Consider the following 21,349-nt stretch of genomic DNA (forward strand, 5'->3'; position numbering starts at 1 on the left):
TAACACACTTTGTAGTTGTCTGTGGAAGAGAAGTGGCTTTCCTCCCCAGCAGGTTTTGGGGTTGTAGAGAGCAGGAAAGCTTGGCTATTTATTCCCTAGCTCTTTCTTCATGGTTGATCTGACCTCCTGGGCTCTGAGGGAGTATCCTGTACCAGATGCTGTCAAAATATTCTGCGTTGTTACATGAAACTAAGGACAGGCCTGGGACTTGGTGTGTGCAAAGAGGAGTTTTACATGCAAATCTAACCCAGATGCCCTCTCCTGGGAGGTATAAGCGAGGAGGCAGTGGTGCTGTGAATGTTGTGCAATTTCTGTTGCTGTTAAATGGGAACAGTCTTCCCCTTGCAATCGCAGATGTGTGTAGAAGTTAAGCATGTTGTAACCCAGGGATGCTTCCAGACTGGGAGTTCCTAGAGCTACTAAGCATTGCTCTTCTGCTGCGAGCTACAAGTGGAATGGCAATCGATTTCTATGCTATTGGAAATATGACACTTTTTTGTGTCTGCATCTTGCTGTGTTTCATCCATACTGTTGACCATGACATAGCCCCGTGGGTGGAGAGGGAGAAAGTCCAGTTCCCCTAAGTGGCCCTTTAAAAACAAATAAATCCTGAGAAATCCATTAAACTCAATTTTTAAATCAGCACCAAAATACTTATTCATTTATCACTTGCTAGCTATTTTCATGGAAGCAGTTTTTAAAACATATTTTCTATATATTTCTATATTTTAAATATAAATATATGGAAAAGCATTTTAGCACCAACATGTAGTTAAGTTTCTGAAGTTTATGCTACATGTATGTTTCCATTGCAAACATTGTGTGTTTAGGTACATCAAAATGAAATGACATAGAGCTAGGTCAGTTCTGAAATTTGTATTGAGCACAGAATTCAACATCCTGAGGATCTCGGCTCAAAAAATGCAAATACCTTTTTCTCAAGGCTTGAAACTGTTTGGCAGTACACTGTGAATGCCTAAGAACCTACATGGAGGCTATGCAGAACTTTCAGTGGTCAGAAAAAAGTGCTTCAGTGCTGTGTATAGCTCCTTCCCTTCTTTTATGGTTGCAAGAAGCAAAATCATTTGCAAACGGTGCTAGTTTTTGCCATTTTGCTCAATTTGTATCGCTTGGGTGACATGATTCAGCAGCTGTTTGCATTAAAAATGCAAGCTGATCAAAACTCATTGTGAAGAATAAGAAAAATGGGCATGTCCACTCCAAAGATCATAATATAAACAAGATTGGAAACAGACTTTTCTGGAAGTGTTATCTTCATGGTGCAAGGCAGAATGGATTAAGAGGATCGGGTTGGGTGGGAGGAAGAAAACTGAAGTCAGAGAGACACATTGGCAGTTTTAAGAATATGGGTTTAACTAGGTTATCTATAGCCATGCAAGAAAATTTTGCTCTCTTAATAAGAGAATGTCCCTTGTAACGACACTCTTGAGTTGTCCAGTCATTTCTAAACATTGTTAGCATAGATCAGGCACCTCCAAACTCGGCCCTCCAGCTGTTTTGGGACTACAACTCCCATCATCCCTGACCACTGGTCCTGTTAGCTAGGGATGATGGGAGTTGTAGTCCCAAAACAGCTGGAGGGCCAAGTTTGAGGGTTCCTGGCATAGATGCTTCAGCTCCTGTTGCCTAATAAAGTAAATATAGCCCAATACTGATGTGTGGAAAACCCTTAATGTAGCCATACCCAGTGGAAGAGCAAAATTCAGAAGTCTAGAACTAGAAGCAAGACAGGCTATGCCTCTTATGCAACCATCCCAGATTATGCTAGTATCTGCCATTCCTGTTTCCCAGCCTACATTTGGGATGATAATAGCTCTTCCCATGATAAATGGGACCCTGAAGCCTCATCATTTGTGCCTTGTCTAATCTATATTTCATGGTAATAGTCCCCTGGTCATGGACATTATGGCTTAAATAGCCTCTTCCTTGATCTTCTTACATGTTGAATTATGCCCAGGGAAGATGGAGCATTTGTTTAAAGGACTTGGCTGGTTCTTGAAGTGTATGGTTCTCTTATGAGTTGCAGTGAATCTGTTGTCTTGCTGTATAACCTGTATTTTAGTATCCTTAGGAGAATACTTCATAGCCTTGACTAATCCAGGCAAAGATTTGGAAATGTACAGTGATTCAATAATATTAGCTGTTCTGACTCCAGCTGTCCCTTATATCATAATTTGTCCTTACATTTGACATGAACTGTGACACTGGGGAGTGACACCAGGAATTCTGTTCCAATTCGTACAAATGATGCAAATGTGGTTCTGCATGCAACTGGTGCATTTGATAATGGTAACTCAGACACTGTATTTGAAGTTGGGAGTGTGAGCCCTGGCGACGGCAGTGCAGAAAAGTCCAGGGCCCTGTTCCAAATACAGCAGGACTGGCTTACCACAGTTTGAAGTAAGTGAAGTAATTCACAAATCCATCTAAATCCCCCTCACCCAAAGAGGGGCACCCCCACCCCATAAGACCTTTAAGTCCAAAGTCCCAAATTACCTAACTGTACCACTGAATGAGAGCTGCTTTATAGATTGCAGAAGCTGTCCTGAGTGCCTACTTCAGAATTTCTCCGCTTTTTATAGTCTGTGTTAATTGGAAGCATTTGTGAGTATAATGCCCTGTGGAAACTAGACTACTGAATCCATATGAAGCACTGCCTTTCCCTAAGGTTGTGAAAATATCCTGAAAGAGAGATCTTCTGAGGCCTTCTGTTCCATAAGGCAGTGCCAGTACAGTGGTACCTTGGTTTAAGAGCAGTTTAGTGAACAACTTGGATTAAGAATGCTGCAAACCCAGAAGTAGGTGTTTTGGTTTGTGAACTTTGCCTTGGAAGCAGAACATGTTTTGCTTCCTGTTGAGTGTGTTCCATTTGTAAATTGAGTCCCCGGCTGCTATGTGAAAGCATGCCTTGGTTTAAGAACACTTTGGTTTAAGAACGGACTTCCAGAACGGATTAAGTTTGTAAACCAAGGTACCACTGTATAGGATCGATCAGGGTTGGTATTATTTGGCCTTCAAGGACGCCCATAAGCAGAGGCCTCCAACAAGCCCCCTAGTGTAAAACTGGCAGGGGTAGTTCAAAACAAAACACTAATTTCCTTCTTTTGTATCCAGCTCCACCCCCTCCCCCATGCTGTGTACATTTGTTTCTGTTTGAAATTTGAATCCCTTCATAAAGTCTTGCCTTACTCTGCCCTGTCCAGAGGCCTGCCTTTTGGAGTAGTGGTTGTAGACGTCTGCAGGCCGGTAATGGCAAAATGATGCCGATTTTCTACAGCCGGTTTTAATGAGGAGAATGTCTTTTATTCTTGCTGCTAATGGAAAGGCTTCCCTCATTTGGGCGAAGTCCAAAATATTTATCCATTTATAATAATAATAAAAAATTGTATACTGCAATTTCATAACATCAAAGCAGTCTACATGTATAGTCTACATGTATTACAATGCAATAAAAGCCACACAAAAATTAAAACAGATCGCCACCTGACTTTTATGGGAAACATGTTTCTTAATTGTCTGCTTAAGCCTGGTGGCTTGATGTAGGAAATTGTCTCTTTCAATCCTAGTTATTTGATACAGCTGGAAATGTGGGATTGTTTTCTTCACAGCTGCTGGAGCCTATCAAAACTCCTCCTCCTACTTGCATGGAAACATGCTAGGAGCATATAGAGTACCCTACCAGGTACCTACTCATGGATGGAGAGAGGTTTCTAATTTATGTTTAAATTGCAGTCCTGAAAGTTAGTATGGTTTATTAACAAAGCCTTCCTTGCTTGCTGACTGCTATATCAGCATAATGCCTTGTTGAAAAGCGCTTGGTTCCCTGAAAAGTGATAAAAGATAAGGCTGACTCTTACCAAATAAGGAATTAGAGTCTCCAGGCTAGATGGAAATTCACAAACACACTGAAAAATCTCCAAAAGTATGCTTTGGCATTCCCTATACATAGCTATGTCTGCCACTGAAAGGTCTAATTTTCATTCCCATAAAGTTGAACATTAGCTAGATTTTGTATTGCAGCTATATCAAGAGAAGCATGGTCAGCACAACTCCCTGTGTCATTATCCTCCATAGTGAGGATTGGTTTCCTTCTGTTTCGCTCTCTCTGTGTGCTTTGTGATGAGAGGAGGGAAAGGTGTGATGGAGAGGGGAAATAAAAGCACATGGTCTGCTGAGCCATATTCATTGCTCTGGCATGATGCAACCCGTGCTTATTTCTAGACTCTTCCTTCATTACGTATGCTCTTAGCAAAAGTGCTTGAAAGTCCGGACTCTCTCTTGGTACTTCCACTACCCATTTCTTTGATGAAGTCAGAAATGGCTTCCTATAGGCACTTTCAGGATAGCACTAATGCTCTTACAGAAGAGCTAATGGTCTCTCGCAAGCTGAGTAGCAAGAAAAAGCATTTGCTGATTGAGTCTGATAGGCTCAGGCTTTTCTCCAATTACTTGGGCTTTCTATCCATGTCAATTAGGTACTTAACTTTGAAATTGTTCTAGACTGTGATTCTCTGCTTCCTAAGTTTCTAGTTCTCAACAGCTGCAGAATAAAACAGGGAAATGAGCAGCTTATGTTGATAACAAGAGTCCCCAAGTTATCCTATCTGTTCTGACCAATGCGAGAAAACCCTCTGATCTGACTGGAAAGCAAAGGAAGGGAGACGTCCTCCATGGTGGATCATGAAACAGTGAGCCGAAGCTCTTAATAAACTCACTCACAACTCAGGCTGCTCATTACTGGCGGGCAGTTGCTAGGCACAGTGCTATACTAGCCGTATGTGAGAAAGAATCTGATCTCTGTTTTTAGCAGGGACAGTTTTAGGATGCATTCTGCTGTCAAAAACAAGATTAGGACAGAGTGTGGGCTGACGGGGAAATAAGAGGACAGAATCCTCTCTGTGGGGAATCTTCCTGGATCAGACATTTCTATGTAGCGAGGCTGCCAAGGAGGTGGGGAAGGGGGGAAGCTCCTTCTTGGCCTCAGGGCTGTGGCTTTCACTCTTAAGACTAGAGCCCATTTGTGCTTTGGATGCCAGCCCAATTGGTTCCCCTCTCTATAAATGTTGGCTTTTGCTGATGGAGCTAAACAGCCATGCCATTGTGTGTGAGTCGGGGCCACTGGAGAAACTGCCCGAGTGGTGTTTTGTATAGTGTGTCAGTGTGTGTTCCCTTTTTGGGTTGTCTCATTCCCTCCTCCTGCTGCCGAGACTCGGTTGTCATGGCAATCATGTCATGGGGGCTGCTGCTTTTCCATCCTGGAGGCACAGAAAGGCTCATATGTAGCCTACCCAAGGGAGCAGCCCCACCGTTTCTGAACATCCTTTGCAAAGTGGACGTGGGCTTGCTGGCACATGGTAAACCTCTCGCTAGAGGTTGCAGTCTTGTGACTGTCAGTGTCAGACACACCCGATACCACCACACTCATGGGCTTGGCTAGAGCCCCAGATGGCAATGTATGCCTCTTCCACAAAGCATCAGATCTGGTGTTCCTGGCAACTTATCTGGCTCTGAGAAGAGGAGGCTGAACACAGGTTTGCACAAATAGCATCTCACTGAAGAAAGTTTCCATGCCTCTCACCCAGTTTTCAAAGAGTGGAAATACCAAAATGAAAATTTGCCATTATATAATAATAATAATGGAAATCAAGCTTCTTTAGAAATAAAAAAAACTATTCGGAACAGAGGAAGTGGCTTGTTAGCATCAGCAATTTCAAGAGGTGATAGATGATACATCGCTTGATGATTCGGGTGCTAAAAGGTCAAAAAAGCAATTGCTGCCAGTGCGGCTCATCTGGGTTTTGGTTTCATGCATTCTAGTTTTATAGGTCAGGAATATGACATTGCCAAGAATTCTTCTCTGGTGAAGCAGACAGTGCTTCTGCCTAACAACCATATACTATGTGTTTGTTTTGTTTTTACACAGTTGCAAGACTGCATGAAAGGTGAGCTGATAATTGCAGGACTCAAAAGTTTAGAGTGACACTAAATTGGTGGTGCTCCACCCCATGGAGTAGCACACACTTCCAGCAATGGGGTGCTATCCATTATCATCTGCCTCCTCACTCAAAGCAGCTGATTATTTGTCAGTCAGGTGCCTACCTTTGCCAATGAGAGGTTGCTTTTTGAAGTTGGGCTTGGATAACTTCAGTTGCTGTGGGCCAGGCAACAAGCTTAGTGCAAAGCTTTCCTCACTTGATCTTCATGGAAGTGTTGTAGCTCAGTGGTAGAGCACATGCTTAGCATGCAGAAGGTCCCAGGTTCAATCCTGGGCATCTCCAGTTAGGGCTGGGAAAGGCTCCTGCCCAAAATCCTGGAGGGCCATTGTCAGTCACAGTCAGTCAGCTTCCTATGACAATGAGATAGCTCTCTAATTCTGGCCTTTTCTAATTCCTATTGACTGCTAACAAGTGGATTTTGAAGTCTTTGAAAGACACCCTTTGGGGTTTTGTGTCAGACCCTGAAGCTGAGAGAGCTGTCTGCATGTACATAATTGAGATTGGGTTGAGGCTGAGGCCCCAACACCCTCTTGTGGGCAATGCTTAGAAGACCTTTAAATCCCACCGCATCTCCTCACCATTTCTTAATGAAGAGGTAATGGCAGATGGCTCCACAGCAAGGGTGTTAAAGCAAGTCCTGGCGTGACCCTCATTTTTGTCTAATACTTCCAGCCCACATGCAGCAGGGTTAAGCTAGCCAGTTGGTGAAATACCAGTTTATTTCCCCCTCCTGCTAGGAAAAAGGGACAGCAGCTTGGCCAAAGGGCTTGGAGTGGAATGAGCCGTCAATGGGTCTTTTCTAATGCGGATTTGTGAGGTCCTTGTATTGGATGAATAAAGCCTTTTGTGCCTGTGGCGCTCTTGTGTTCACCAAGCTATGACATAACAGCTCAGAAGGGTGACACCTGCCAGGTCATGTTAGTGCTATTACCAGTCACCTTGTGACTCGTTAAGCCTGGGTTACATGGAGTAATAGCTTAGCTGCTTCCATCTCTCTAATGCAAAGCTGCCAATTCTTCTAGGTGCAGGTGGTGTAGGGTGGTGAACGCTCTGGGATGGTGGGGTGGATTGAGGTAGAGGGGGGCATTAAACAGCCTTTTGAGACAGCCTGATCCTACTGGATATGTTCCCCACCCTCAGAGCCTAAGCCGGCCTTCGTCAACCTGCTGCCCTTTGACTCTAAGCCATTATTGATTTTATGATTAACAGCCCATCATGGAGATGATTTCCTAGCAGCTACAGCCTTCCTAGTGAACAGCTTGAAAGACCATAACCTGTTGAATTAGATTCATTTTGTCAAAGGTCTTTTGGATCCCCAGCAGGACTTTCTGACATTATTTTATTTTGGCACAGTAGGCCTCACCCCGATCTGGAACCCCACCCCATTCCATATCACAAATGGATTTTGAAACTCCCCTGAATTTTGTAAGTGGCTTCTGTGTGGTGCTAGCTTTTGAAGTTCCAGGAAAGAAAAGTCCAGAGCCTTGGTTCTGAGCACAAACACCGCATGGTCAAAGCTGAGCAGGATCTATACAAGTAGCAGATGTAGGAAGGAGCTGCTTTATTCCCTTTTGAGCACCAGAATGCAAGGCAGTTTTTGTTGTCTCGTTTCCTTTTGCTCTCCCGAGTGCCATGGACAGGATGGGATGTTTTAATTCTCCCCTCTTTCCCACACCCCCTTTCCTGGAGTCCATGATAGAAAATACTGATTTCCCCTTCCCTGAGATAACACATGAATCTCTGTATCTATCTCGTCTACATTTTGATCTTTGCATAGAAGTGTAACAGATGCACCTCCTGCATTTCAAGGCCTTTAGCCCTTCTGTTAAACCTTCCTCCTTTCTGCATGCACCTCTTCTGTGTGTGCAGCTATATATAACATGTCAACTGAGATTAACGTTTCATGTCTCTAGTAGCCCCTGAAAGCTGATAAGTCTTTCAGGTTCCACACGACTCTGTTTTGGGGTTGTTTTTTTTAAATAGCAAGTTGGCTAGTCCACATTACAAACATAGTGCCAAGCTTATATATGGCACTTTGTTAACTGCCTTGAGGTTTGTTTTGTTTTGCACGGAAATTAGTCAATACATTCTCTATTTTTAGATCTTATAATGATTTATGCTGAAATTGTTCAATTATGGTTGTGTACTTTTTGATATGTTTTCCTTATTGTTTATGACTACTTTTGTTTGTAATCATGTAAATCATTTCACGTTGTAAGCCACCTTGAGTATGGTTTTAATTATGGAAAGGCAGCATGCAGATTAAACTACAAACATGATATATTTCAGAATTTGTACACCAGTGATGCACCATGAGAATCTGTTTACTTGGATTCAACCAATATTAAACTTGGTGTCTTGGCTAATGCCCCAAATTCTCTGTGGTGTTTGTGCCCTGGAATAGCTACTGGATGTGACATCTCACTCCCTAATGAATTCTTTAGTGTGGCTGCAGAATTGGTTGATGCACATACCTCTTGTTGCCTGGACGGAGAGAGTTGTGTGTCTGACCACACCCAGTTTTGTCACTCATACCACTGTTATGCAGCCTCAGGAAGGTTGCCCATGAAGGAGTTGTTATTATTATGATTATCATTGTTATTTACCTGTCAGTGTCACCCTTTAATCAATAATTAAAGCACAGTGTTTAAAAAAACTTCCAGTCAAAGAAAGAAGATGGGTCCTAAGTATATACACCTCAGGTGTCAAAAACCAGGGTTTATCAGACTTTCGGCTGATAAGTGTTCCCCATCCCTGGCTTGCGAAATAAAAGGAACTTGTCCTCACTCCTCCCCCTCCATTTTCTCTCCAGGATCCGTCCTCAGATGCCAAAGGAGAAGATAGAAGGATGCCACATCTGCACATCAGTGACACCTGGCGAACCCCAGGTGCTCCTGGGAAAGGACAAAGCCTTTACCTACGACTTTGTCTTCGACCTGGATACATGGCAGGAACAAATCTACACAACCTGTGTGAGCAAACTCATCGAGGGCTGCTTCGAGGGGTACAATGCAACTGTGTTGGCATATGGCCAGGTGGGTGGCTCCTTTACCATCTTCACAGCCTCTACCAGGAGCTGTTCAGAGTATTTGTTGCCTTTTCAGGTTTATCATCTTAATTTAGCATGGAACAGTCTTTGTCTGAAAGAAGGAAAAAATAGGGAACAACCACTATTAGTGGTTGGTTGACTTTTTTTTGGTGGTTGTTACTAGGAAACAGAACTTTGACAGGCTCCCAAAGCTACTTTCCTGCTCTTCTTTTTTTGCAAATGACTAATTGATTGGAGTACATCTGTGGAGTGCTAGAGACTATTTCCATGTGTAGTGCTTGCCATGAATGGATCACACATGTGTTAGTCCAGTCATGACTGTTGTCTTCATTGCTGATAGTTAAGGGAAAAGCTGAATGTATTCTGGGGGTCCAATTATGGCTGTGTATACACCAAACAAGCTTCCACCCAAAGAATTCTGGGAGCTGAAGTTTGTTAAGGGTACTGGGAGTGGTAGCTCCCTGGGGGTAAACTACAGTTCCCATGATTCTTTGAAGGGAACCATGTGCTTTTACTGTATGGTGGTTACTAAGCCTCTGTGCACTTAGATCTTTTCCTCCTTTCAACCTTTCAAACTCAAGGTGGGGTTCCCAGGTAGCTTGCCATCCAAGCACAGACCAGCAAAGTTGCTGCATCACATGCCTTCATACTGTACTCTAGAATTTGGTGGGTGCACATCTAAACCTCTTCAGAACCCTTCAGGTGCTTCCTGAGCCAAATCGCCCAAAGATGGAACCACGTTTTTATGTTTGTGAAATAATTGCATCAAAGATGGTGGTGGCTTGAGGGGAGCTGGTAGTGGGGAAATGTAAGTGCAGTTTTTTGGGGAAGGGTTTATACTTTGCATTATAAACTAATTTCTTAAACCTTCAGAAAAGGTGAAACCCACTTCAGACACTTGCTTAGAGAAGCAGAGCAAGCCAGCGGGTTAGTGGAAGCTGGTACAATGGGATTTTCCCCCATTCCCCCCATTTCTGTTCTCTCCCCAAATCTGCTGCTGGGATGGGGGGTGGAGAGATCCATTAGAACAACATGCAGGAGAAGAAGAGCCTGTTCCATTGCACAAGCAGAAATGCTTGCACTGATGGGAAAATCTCTTTAGTGCTACATTGAAAAAGGCAAAAGATTTATATGATCCGAAGAGAAACCAGAGTGCTAAATTAAATACAACCCAATGTATTGGTGTGACTTGAAGAACCACACTGGGGCTTTCCCAAGATTTTTTTGCCAGTCACCCTGCAAGTTTCTCCAGTATTTAGTTGCTGAAGGCTGTCTTGGTCATAGATATTTATTAAGAGTGACATATGCTGCATCTGAACAGCTGGAACAGAGGTTTTCTCCAGAGGCATGAATATTAATAGCAGCAAAATAGATCTTCTGACTGCAATTTTTAAAATTGACCTTAATTCTGTATGGTTGGTGCATTCACATATAGTGAGTGCCTTCTATCACCTTTCAGAGACCCAATGATAACCGAACAAAGGGCTGCTTCACAAAATTGTGGTGTGTTTTTTTTTAAAATGTGGAGATCACTTGAAGATGTCAGCCTCAGAGGTTTTGTCTTGTGTAATGAGTGAGGAAATAGATAAGCATACTGTGTTTGTGTTGCTTGATCCCTCTGGGAAGCTGAGCAGATTGAGCCCAATGGGAGATGGTCAACAAATGAGCAGTGGTGACAGCAGGGAGGAGGAGGAGGAGGAGGGCCCACATATGGGGTTGCCACACTGAAGGTATCTTGCCCAAGGACACTGCAATACCTGGAGTCAATGCTGATGATGACAAAAGGTATCTGGTAGCTGGTGGACACACCCAATTCATTAGTGCAGTGGTTCAGGCTACCATTTGCATCAGAATTATGCCAACCTTGAGAACATAAGAAGAGTCTGTTGGATCAGGTCAGTGGCCCTTTTGGTTCAGCTCCCATAGTGGCCAACCAGATGCCTGTGGGGAAACCACAAGCAGGACCTGAGTGCAACAGTGCTGCCCAACTTGTGATTCCTAGCAACTGGTGTTCAGAGGCAGATAAAAAATAGCCATCATGTCTAGTAGCCATTGATATCCTTATTTTCCAAGTTGACGGACATTACTACCACTTCTGGGTGCAATTTTCATAGTTAAACTATTCACTATATGAAGAAGTACAGTACGATCATATGTTGTGTGGGGGTCACGTTCCAGAGATGGCACATACATGCAAAGATGTGTGTTCTTGAACTGCCCCTGCAGAGCTTCCCCACCTTTATGAGAAGGCTCTTCCAAACAAGCCAAAGACCTTTAAAACTCTGCACTGGGGAAACATGATGCAGAAAGAGCTTTTAAACTCTCCATCTTGTGTGCATTTAATTTGCACAATTTCAACTGGCAGGACTTCAGCCATGCAAGATTGAGAATGAAATGTCCTGCTGTCTTTCTTTCTTTGTCTTTCTTTCTTAATTTATTTTGTGCGCTTATATATCCCACCTTTCCTCCAAGGAGCTCAAGGTGTTGTACATGGTTCTCCCCACCTATTCTATCCTCACAACAACCCTGTGAGGTAGGTTAGGCAGAGAGAGAGTGACTGCCCTAAAGTCACCTAGTTAGCTTCAGGGTCAAGTGGGGACCAGAACCTCAGTGTGCCAGGTCTTAGTCCAACACTATAACATATAGTATATTTTAGCCTGGGCATTATATTCTTCTTTTATATCATTTTTTCTATTGGATCATTTCCTTTTCTTCCATATCATATCTCATAGCCATTTCATATCACATTGTTGTTGTGTTTATCCCACTGTTGTTTCTCCCCACCCCTCCAACAATCATTGGCTGAGCCTTTGTTGGTTTGCACCCTTCTTCCAAGAGACAACACTTCAGTAGTGGCATTTTAGCTTCCCAAGAACCCTATGAGGTGGGTGAGGCTGGGAAACATTGGCTTGCTCAAGGCCACCCAGTGTGTTTCATAGCTATGTGAGGATCTGGAGCTAGGTTTCCCACGTCGCAGCCCATTGCCCTAGCCATTGCACCACACTGGCTTTCACCACCCCCTTGGGAAAGGATAGAAGAGAATTTGAAATGAACTAATTAGGTGTAAGAAGAGTGCCTTGCTCAGGTACCTCCCTCTGTGTGGTGGGTTTAAGGAGCAGCAGAGTTGAGTAGTAGAGAGTCCCAGGGAATCTTCTTCTTCTTCTTTGGCAATCACTTGTAGCTGAGTAAGATTGTCTTACATAAACACGGTTTTAATAGTGAGTCTGTAAGTGAGTGTGGAGGCCAATTCTGGATCCATACATCCTTCCACAGTGGGGACATAGTTTTCTGGGCAGGAGTTGATCATAGTGAGGGTTTGCCAAGTGTACCTTCCTCTTAGCATGTTTCCCAAGTGTACCTTCCTCTTTGCATGTTTCCCCCTTTTGTCCTGAGTTTGAGCATCTTCAAAGCCCATGATACCTTTGGTAAAGGCTTTTCTCCAGTTGGAGCACTCGCTGGCCAGTGTTTTCCAGTTGTTGGTGTTTACATTTTTTCACCAGTGAAGCTGGGCTCTCATAAAGCATCTCTTCCATTTACTTTTAGACAGGTGCAGGTAAGACGTACACCATGGGAACCGGCTTTGACGTGAACATTTCCGAAGATGAGAATGGCATAATTCCACGGGCCATTACCCACCTATTCTCTGGCATAGAGGAACGCAAGCGGGCAGCGCAGGAACAGGGTGTGCCAGTACCCGAGTTTAAAGTCAGTGCACAGTTCTTGGAGGTAGGTGCCTTGGTGTCTGTAGGGAGCTGGGGGTGTGAGAAGGAGGGCATAAGCTCACATACAGGTATGCCTGAGGCTACTGAATGAAGTGGGCTTCTTTAATTTCTGCAGCAGTAAGTGTGGTGTGGGGGCACAATTGGATCATCGGTGGTGGATCTGGGTTAACATACAAATTACAGCATGGGGTATGCCTGTACATCCAAGAGTAAGTGAAGGAGATTAAATTTGAATTTGCATTTGAAAATGAGGGGGCATGATGCTCCTTCACTCAGGGGCAGAACTTGGCACTTGCTTCCTTTTATACCACCACTATGCTATCATGCACAGAAGACCCATTAAAGACGTCGCTTGACCTTGACAATGAGTAAACATTTTCATAGAGGAAATGCAGCTGATTCATGCATCAGTCAACAGATCGCAATAATGATGCAGACCTGCTTGCTTTGTTCTGTCTGGGGATGCAGCAGCCTCAGCCAACTTAAGATTTCATCTCTCTGGTAGGCTTGTCAGTGGTGAGAGGAGTGAAAAATTCCATGCAGCTTTTACATTTATTGCTCCAGACAATTATGAATCTCCAGTTCTTCCAGTTTTTCTTCCTGTTACTAGCCCTGTTCCCCGTAAAATTGCTGTGATTTGAATTCCTGTTAGAAGAGAATTGAAGATTTGCTGTTGACTACAGCACCAGCCTCCCATGCTGTAATCAACAGGGCCAATCCTTAGCTAAATGTCAAGCTCTGCTTTGATCTTCAAGGCACACTGCAAGCTCAAATACCCATTTCTATCATTTTGTACCTGTGGAGCCCTTCATGAATCAATGAACCTAGTATCAATTCCACCCCCCCCCCATGTCTTTGTTCAGCTGTATAACGAAGAGATCCTGGACCTCTTTGATAGCTCACGAGACCCTGATTGCCGCCACCGGAAGTCAAACATCAAAATCCATGAAGATACCAGTGGTGGGATCTACACCACAGGTGTCACATCACGTCTCATTGGCTCGCAGGACGAGGTACGTGGCCAACTCATACATTAGACCTCAGCTTTGTGTTTCATGTTAGAAGCTACAATGTCTTGATTCCATGTTCAATAAAGTCCTCTTTAGGCATTCCCAATTGTGGGATCCTAAGCATGTTCAGCCTGTTGGATGGAGCCAACAGGAACAGGGACATTGGGGGCAGGTTGGGTGGAGCCAGCAGAGACCTTGGAGGCAGCGCTGGTGTGTGCAGCCCTACTGGCACTCAACTGTTTATGCCCTCCTGAGTTTTTTGAATGCCTGGAGAGGGCTTAAGATGACAGTCTCCACTTCAGCCATCATTATGCGTCTAATGTAAGTGAGTGGGTGTGTTGCAGTGGGTGTGCATGTGGTGCAAATCTTATGAGGTGGCTAAAGAGATCTAAGCTGTAAGTGATCTTGAGTATGTGCTGCGAGAATAAGCCATGCCTGTTTTCTTATGGAAACTTTATGAGATGAGAATTCCTTAGCTGTGTTTCAGGCTGCTGCTTAATTGTATCCTGATCTCACTGCAGATGCTACTAGTCTGCATGGCAGAACTTAGTTGTTTGCGTGCTTTATTTGGGTGGAGTCCATAACATAACCCACTTTTCAGCCATGAGTCAGCGCTCTAATTCTTATGCATTTTGCTTTTAATAATGCGGAATATCCTCCTTAAACTTTCTGGTGGTTTTTCCACATTTCTCCCCCTCGGTGGAAATGATGATGCCTTTCTTCTAGCTGCTATTCTATATGTTGGAATATAGAATATCCTGTATATTGGAATATAGAATATGGTTGGGAGCATTATGAGTTTCATGAATATTTGTTATCACAGTGATCCTGGATAGTAGATAATCTCTTTGTTCCTTTCCAAGGTCTGAGAGCTGCTAGAATTTTTATGCAGGCCCTGCATCTATTTCACCAGTTACGATTATTATTTTATGTAATGTGTAAAATTTCTTTTCCACCAGCAAGGAAGATAGAGCCACCTCTTCCCACCTGCAAGACAATAGCAGCCAGGAAAGGGTTTTGTTTCACAGAAGTTCCCACTCTGGGAATTTATACTGCATGGTGGCATAGAACTTTCTATAGTAAATAATATAGTTCCTGAATGTTAAGACAAAGCTCACACCATCACACATAACCTGCAAATACCATATAAAATTCATTCACAATATAAAACGAATCAAATATTTCACAATCCATATTTGCAAATATCTATTCATGAGTGTGATTCTTCTGGAAGGCAATGAACAGCTGCCATTACTCTAGTGAATTTATCCGCATGAATCCTCACTTCTCTCATTTGAAAGATACTCATCACTTTCTCCATAACCGCTAGGATCTGGTATCTTTTTAAACCACATTTAATCACTGGGAATTTCTGCATGTTTCCAGACATTTGCAATGCATAGCCTAGCAACCATCAATAGATATTAACAATGCTTTTCTTGAATATGAAATTTTAATATTCCAAGTCAGAATTCTTTGACCTTGAAGGGTAGTACATAACTAGTAATTAAAGTCATTATATTTAATATCCCATACCAGAAAGATTTAATTTTGAGCCAACTCAACCACATGGGTAAAAATGCTCCCCTCAAACCACAATTTTTCCAGCAGGAGCCCCAAGCACAAACAATATTTCTACCTCCCCAAAGACTAAGGAATATACACCATCTAGCAATCCATATAGAATGTGCCCCTCTCATAATTTTTTCCTTCACTGAGTTGTTGTATGTGTCTTTTTTCAGTTTGCAAACCTGATGGGCAGGCTTTTTCTGTGTGTCACTTTCTTTTTTTAATTGATGCATGTCGTTTTCAGATACAATAATTTGTCTGAAAAGCAGGCTAAAAATATAGGAAATAATTTGCTTATGCAAAAAAGCCCTTTTCAGAACTCTAACCATTATAATTCAATTGAACATTTAATTATTTCTTACAGTGAGAAATTAATATCTCTTCCCATAATTCGCCTTGAGTTTCTAGATACCATGGCCTTGATTCAGATGCACAGTTCATATATTGCCAGAGCTCTTAGGCAATTGTTTCAGAGTTTAGATAAGAGAGTGTGTCTTAATTACAAAGAAGCTGAAACACTGGCACTCTCCTTCTAGTTTCCCTTTTGGCGCTTGGTCTTCATGTGCAGTGAAACTACTGTCCTGCCCAATAGCTTAAAACTCACCAAGGCAATTTCTGCCTCATTTTGGTAGTTGAAAGTCTTTAAGAAGAGTGTGGCATGGGGAGATAGAGATGATCACATTTGTATTTCATTCCAGACCTTTAATAAAACAATTATCTTTCTATTAGTTCATGGAGTCCTTAGCCGTACATATGTCTATAATAATGACCCCTGAAAGGGGTGTAAAGACGTTTCTGTTCAAAATGCCCTTTCTGTATCTCCCCACCCTTTTAAGAAGAGAGTCTGTTGTTGAGTGGTACAGCACCCTTCATTCAATCCCTGACATCCCCAGGTAGGGCTGGGAGAGACCCCTGTCTGAAACCCCAAAGATCTTCTGCCAGTCAGTACTGAGCTAGAGGGACCCAAGGGTTTGACTCAGTTCAGTATGTTACATACGAAGCTTTCTTGTGCTATCATCTGAATCGGACAAGTGTTGTCATTTAATTTAATAGGTAATCCCAGATCTCCATTCTTAGGTGTCTTATTTGGCGTGCGCTTTAAACTGCTAGTGCATTTTTTGGACAAGCTTAATTTTATATAATATTGACTGGATTTCCTTTCAATTATAAACAACTAAGACAGACAAATTTATTATGGGATAAGCATCTGTGGACATTTGCCAGAAGTATAATCTTCAATAGGTGTGTGTGTGTGTGTGTGTGTGTGCGTGCACACATGGATTGCACCCACACCATACGCTTAAAATACATTTGAAGAATTCCTCCAGATAATACTGAGAACTGTAGTTTACCCTCCACAGAGCTGTGGTTCATGTGCTTGAAATGCCTGAGGTGGCTGTGGCCCTAAGCAGTGGGGGGGGGGAGGAGTTTTGTGTCAGACATATTATTTATACATAAATATTTATATTGTTGTGTATGTTCCTTTGTGTGTTTTTGCATATTTATAAGAAGAAACAGACAAAATCAGTATCTCACTATCTCTGTAATTTACATATTGACAGTGAAACAGGAAGCAATTAGGAGCATTAGAAAACAGGCACCACAGTCATTACTTTATCAAAGAAAGCCAGTCTTTCCAAGAAATCTTGTAAGTTCAGATAAATTTGCAAATCTTGTCTTGCCAGGTTTTCTGTCGCTGTATAATTTATTTTGTATAAGTGATCCAATGGTAATAATGAACACCTCCTCAACAAAGTACTAAATTGTATTTGGAGCTAGGAGTGTGTGTGATTTTGAGCTGAGAAAAATCCAGAGGAGACAGAGTTGAACAACCCCACCAACCTGGCCTCCTCGTCACTCTCCCTTCTGGCCCTGTCAGGAGAAAGAGACACACAACTGCATGTCAGATCTAGCTCGATCCTGATTGTTATAGTCCTGTAGGGGGTTGACTTTCGCAAGAGCTAATGATGAAATAGCGTCCAGAAGGAAGCTGTACGCATGTTCAAGCAAGGTTGAAAAATGATTCAGTTTGCTTTTGTGTGTGCATGTGTTGCTTTGCATCTTGGTAGAAAGCGTAACCACCATCCCTACTCTCTTCTGCCCCTGCAGCTGATTCAGTGCCTGAAGCAGGGAGCTCTCTCTCGAACCACAGCCAGCACCCAGATGAATGTCCAGAGCTCCCGCTCCCATGCCATCTTCACCATCTACCTTTGCCAAATGCGTGTCTGCTCCCCTGTACACTTGGTAAGGACGTGAGAAGGGGAGGACAGGGGTGGAGCACTTGCAGAATCCATTACCCCTCAGGAAGTGATTCTGGGATGTGTTCCGATTGCAGGTGAATGGAGACTCCAACAGTCTCCTGGAGGGATCCCAGCCTTCTAGTGAATATGAGACACGAACAGCCAAATTCCACTTTGTTGACCTGGCTGGCTCAGAGAGGTTGAAGCGGACTGGTGCAACCGGCGAGAGAGCCAAGGAAGGGATCTCCATCAACTGTGGTTTGGTATGGCCTTCATCATACAAATGGGTCAGGATTGGATACGACAACAAGTGCCAGGTCCTGTAATATTTTGCCTGGCAAACCAAGTATTGTCCAGCACCTTTGTTACTGTTTTGGAGTTTGCACAAGCCATGGCTTGGTCTAGGCATATAAGAGCTCTTTGTTGTAGCATGCAGGCTTCGTGGAATGGGATATGCCAGGGGTTGGCAAGGTTTACCTCACCTGAGCCAGTTCACTCCAGCAGAGATCCTTCCGTGGTCCGGAGCGCACGCACCTGCGATTTCCAGCATCTGTGTCTGCACAGACGCGATTTCTGGTGCCACGGAAGGGAGTCCCCGCGCTGTGTTGCGCTGGTTTAGCGCAGCGCGCAGGGACTTGCTGAGCGGGCAGCTCAGTTCGGGGGTGGCTCAGGGGCCAGTTAAATGACCCCCATGGGCTACTTGTGGCCCTTGGGCCTTAGGTTGCCGACCCCTGAGATACGCCATGAAATCTATGTTGTTTCTGGTGGGCAAGGCTCTGTCCCTGAAGCCACTGCAAATTAAAGAGACAGGGAATTGTAGAAATAAAATTATAGTATAGTCTGAAAGTGACAGTGACATTTGCAAGCATGTATAATACAGGTATAATATAGGTGCTTGTATCTTTTTAAAAATGAGTTGAGATTCTCTAGGGTTGGATGGATGCTTCTGTGAAAGCCAGATTCTGTAGACTAAGGTTCAGTCATGATGATATAGCAACAAAGTTTATGTGGTTTATATGGTTCATTCCTGTAATGGAAAAGTCATGGTGTTTACCAGTATAAGCTTCAGCCTAGTAAGTGGGGGTGGGGGGCTGATTTGTGACCTCAAAAAGGGAATAACTGCTTGAAGCGGCATTGACTTTTCTATGAGGAATGTATGGTGCCAGAATAAAGGCACAAGGGAAAGTGTCCATCTCTTATTCGCCGACTTGTCCTTTTTATTGATAGCTAGCACTGGGAAACGTCATCAGCGCCCTTGGGGACCAGAGCAAGAGAGCTTTGCATGTGCCCTACCGAGATTCAAAGCTGACTCGGCTCCTCCAAGATTCCCTTGGTGGCAACAGGTAATGGAAAGAGGCACTAGAACAGCTGTTTGTAGCTTTTGCAGGGTTGCTGGCATTGGGGATTGCAGGTGAGGAGGCTGTCTGGATTGTGTGTTATAATTGCTGCATGGCCATGGGAGCCCTTAATGAGAAGTCCCAAGGCAAGGCCACAGCAGATGTGCCAAGAAACGTATTTTAAACACATCCCGGGCCTCATTTCTTCCTGGGTTCCAATGTGATTATTGGCTTTTGCAGAATAGATGCTTACATAATATGCCTAAGCTGTTTTTGATCCAGAATTCTGGCAACTGTACCTCCTAACATGGGATCACTGTAATCTCTTCTTACCCCCTCTTTTCTAGTCTGTTTCCTTTTACAGCTGCCCTCCCCCCCCCCCCAAATTTCCTTCATGTTCTTTGTCTGTCTTATCATGGCCTTTTGGATTTGGGAACTCCTGCTTTCTGTTTGGCAGACTATTTGGTAATTTGCCCAAGGCAAGGTGGGGGGGCAAGGTTGTTCAGAACTCGTTGTCTGAACTCTGATTCACCATTCAGCAAATTGGAGCCCTCTGCAGCTGGTTGGTTGGAACTGCCAGACTGCCAGCATTGGAAATGGCTTGACCTCTGCACTGCTGCTCTCCCTGGGAGGTAGCTGATGTGGCAGGGAGACTAGCAGCCCTCCTGTGCTTGACCTTATTTGTTCTCCCACCTTCGTAGCCAAACCATAATGATTGCCTGCGTGAGCCCTTCTGATCGGGATTTTATGGAGACCCTGAATACCCTTAAGTATGCCAACAGAGCTCGCAACATCAAGAACAAAGTGGTGGTGAACCAGGATAAGACGAGCCAGCAGATCAGCGCCCTGCGAGCTGAAATTGCTCGCCTTCAGATGGAGCTCATGGAGTACAAGGCGGTAAGGAGATGTCAGGAGCATTTTGCATTGAGTGGCACAACTTCAGCACTTGAAGTCCCTTGTCCCTAGTGGTGTTTTCTCTCTCCCCCTCTCTGTCGGAATGTTGCACACCCAGTTAAATTCCCCTGGAGAAAATATCTTAATGCCATATTTGGCCTACTCCCTTTTTTTATTTGAAAAGTTCTAATTCTGCAGATGATTTGCTATAGATGAACATTGGCAGGTCTCGTTAAGCTTTAGTTTCTCCATCTTCAAAATAGGGATGCTAGCAACCTACTTTGTAGAGAGCAAACCCAGTATATAGTGCACCGCTGAAATTTGAGAGCCCAAAGTCCACCATTGCATGATTTTGCCACAAGCTGTTGCTTGTGGTGCACTTTTATTGGTGGTCTTTTAATCTCTCTTTTTAAAAAGTTCCTGTGATAGATTTTACTGTCTTTTAAAATGCAATACTCTACTTTGAGAAGCCCCAATGATCAAAGACTGACGTATAAACATAAATATAAATCTTTTATGCATCTCTTTAAGAGCTGGTTTGAAAAAAACATGGCAGTCACTGAACTATTTCTGCAGAAAGGTGGATTATAAAATACTTGAAAAGTACCCCAACTTCAGAGCCTTCCTGTATGTGCAAGACTGCCATTACAGGCAGAAGGCTTGAGATGACTGAAGTATACTGTGATGATTATGCCCCTTAATTGGGATGCGCACAGGGTGACTGTCTTCCACCCCAGTCCATGTGCTCTCCAGCCCTTCCTACTGGTGTTTTCATTCATTTCTGTCTCCAAAGGGTAAGCGTGTCATTGGAGAGGATGGCTCTGAAGGCTACAGCGACCTGTTCCAGGAGAATGCCATGCTGCAGAAGGAGAACACCACTTTGCGTATGCGTGTGAAGGCCATGCAAGAAGCTATTGATGCCATCAACGTCCGTGTCACACACTTAATGAGCCAAGAAGCCAACTTGATTCTTGCCAAGGCAGGTGAGGCTGAGAGGGGCAACTGGTTGGGGTCTCTAGACCATTTCATTAGACAGCACACAAATGGCACTATATATTCCTTAAAGTCACAAGAGAAAAATTGCATTTACAGATTTCAGGGTTGGTTTTATGAAAGACCAAACTGTGCATGATGTTAGCCATATGTTCAGTGAAGCCTGTTTAGCCTGCTTTTGTTTTCCGTAGCAATTGGGCTTCTCTGATTTCTTTGGGATCTTGCTTGCTCTTGTCTAGCTTTCTCCATTATTGTTTAGAATTTAATTTCTGTGTCTTTGTGTCATTGTTCTCCCAGGTGATGGCAACGAGGCTATTGGTGCTCTGATTCAGAACTACATCCGGGAAATAGAGGAGCTCAGGTAAGACAGAGTGGTCCTCTGGATTCCCCCACCCACTTTTATTCTTTTTGCAAGTGGCCATACCTTCTTGAAAGAGAAAACTATCTAACTTCTAAACTGGTGACTATTGAAGTAGCTCTAAGCCAGTACTTTCACCCCTGTGGCGTCTCGCTCTTTG

General features: G+C 43.5%; 1 protein-coding gene across 6 annotated transcripts in view; it reads left to right on the plus strand.

Moving 5' to 3' along the window:
- The window catches only part of KIF21B (kinesin family member 21B), a 63,658-nt gene that overhangs the window by 15,419 nt on the left and 26,890 nt on the right, over nucleotides 1-21,349 (plus strand). For all 6 annotated transcript variants that reach the window (XR_014512556.1, XR_014512557.1, XR_014512558.1 and 3 more), the window contains exons 2-10: nucleotides 8,830-9,052; nucleotides 12,610-12,792; nucleotides 13,652-13,801; nucleotides 17,477-17,611; nucleotides 17,703-17,870; nucleotides 18,835-18,950; nucleotides 19,646-19,841; nucleotides 20,632-20,821; nucleotides 21,129-21,192. Coding sequence is in view for 3 of the 6 variants with exons in the window: in XM_083445614.1 (XP_083301740.1) it covers nucleotides 8,830-9,052; nucleotides 12,610-12,792; nucleotides 13,652-13,801; nucleotides 17,477-17,611; nucleotides 17,703-17,870; nucleotides 18,835-18,950; nucleotides 19,646-19,841; nucleotides 20,632-20,821; nucleotides 21,129-21,192 (1,425 nt within the window). In the remaining 3 variants the exon portion in view is untranslated. The remainder of the gene's footprint in view (nucleotides 1-8,829; nucleotides 9,053-12,609; nucleotides 12,793-13,651; nucleotides 13,802-17,476; nucleotides 17,612-17,702; nucleotides 17,871-18,834; nucleotides 18,951-19,645; nucleotides 19,842-20,631; nucleotides 20,822-21,128; nucleotides 21,193-21,349) is intronic.

This window comes from Podarcis tiliguerta, assembly GCF_965153285.1.
Source record: "Podarcis tiliguerta genome assembly, chromosome: 6".
NCBI lineage: Eukaryota > Metazoa > Chordata > Lepidosauria > Squamata > Lacertidae > Podarcis > Podarcis tiliguerta.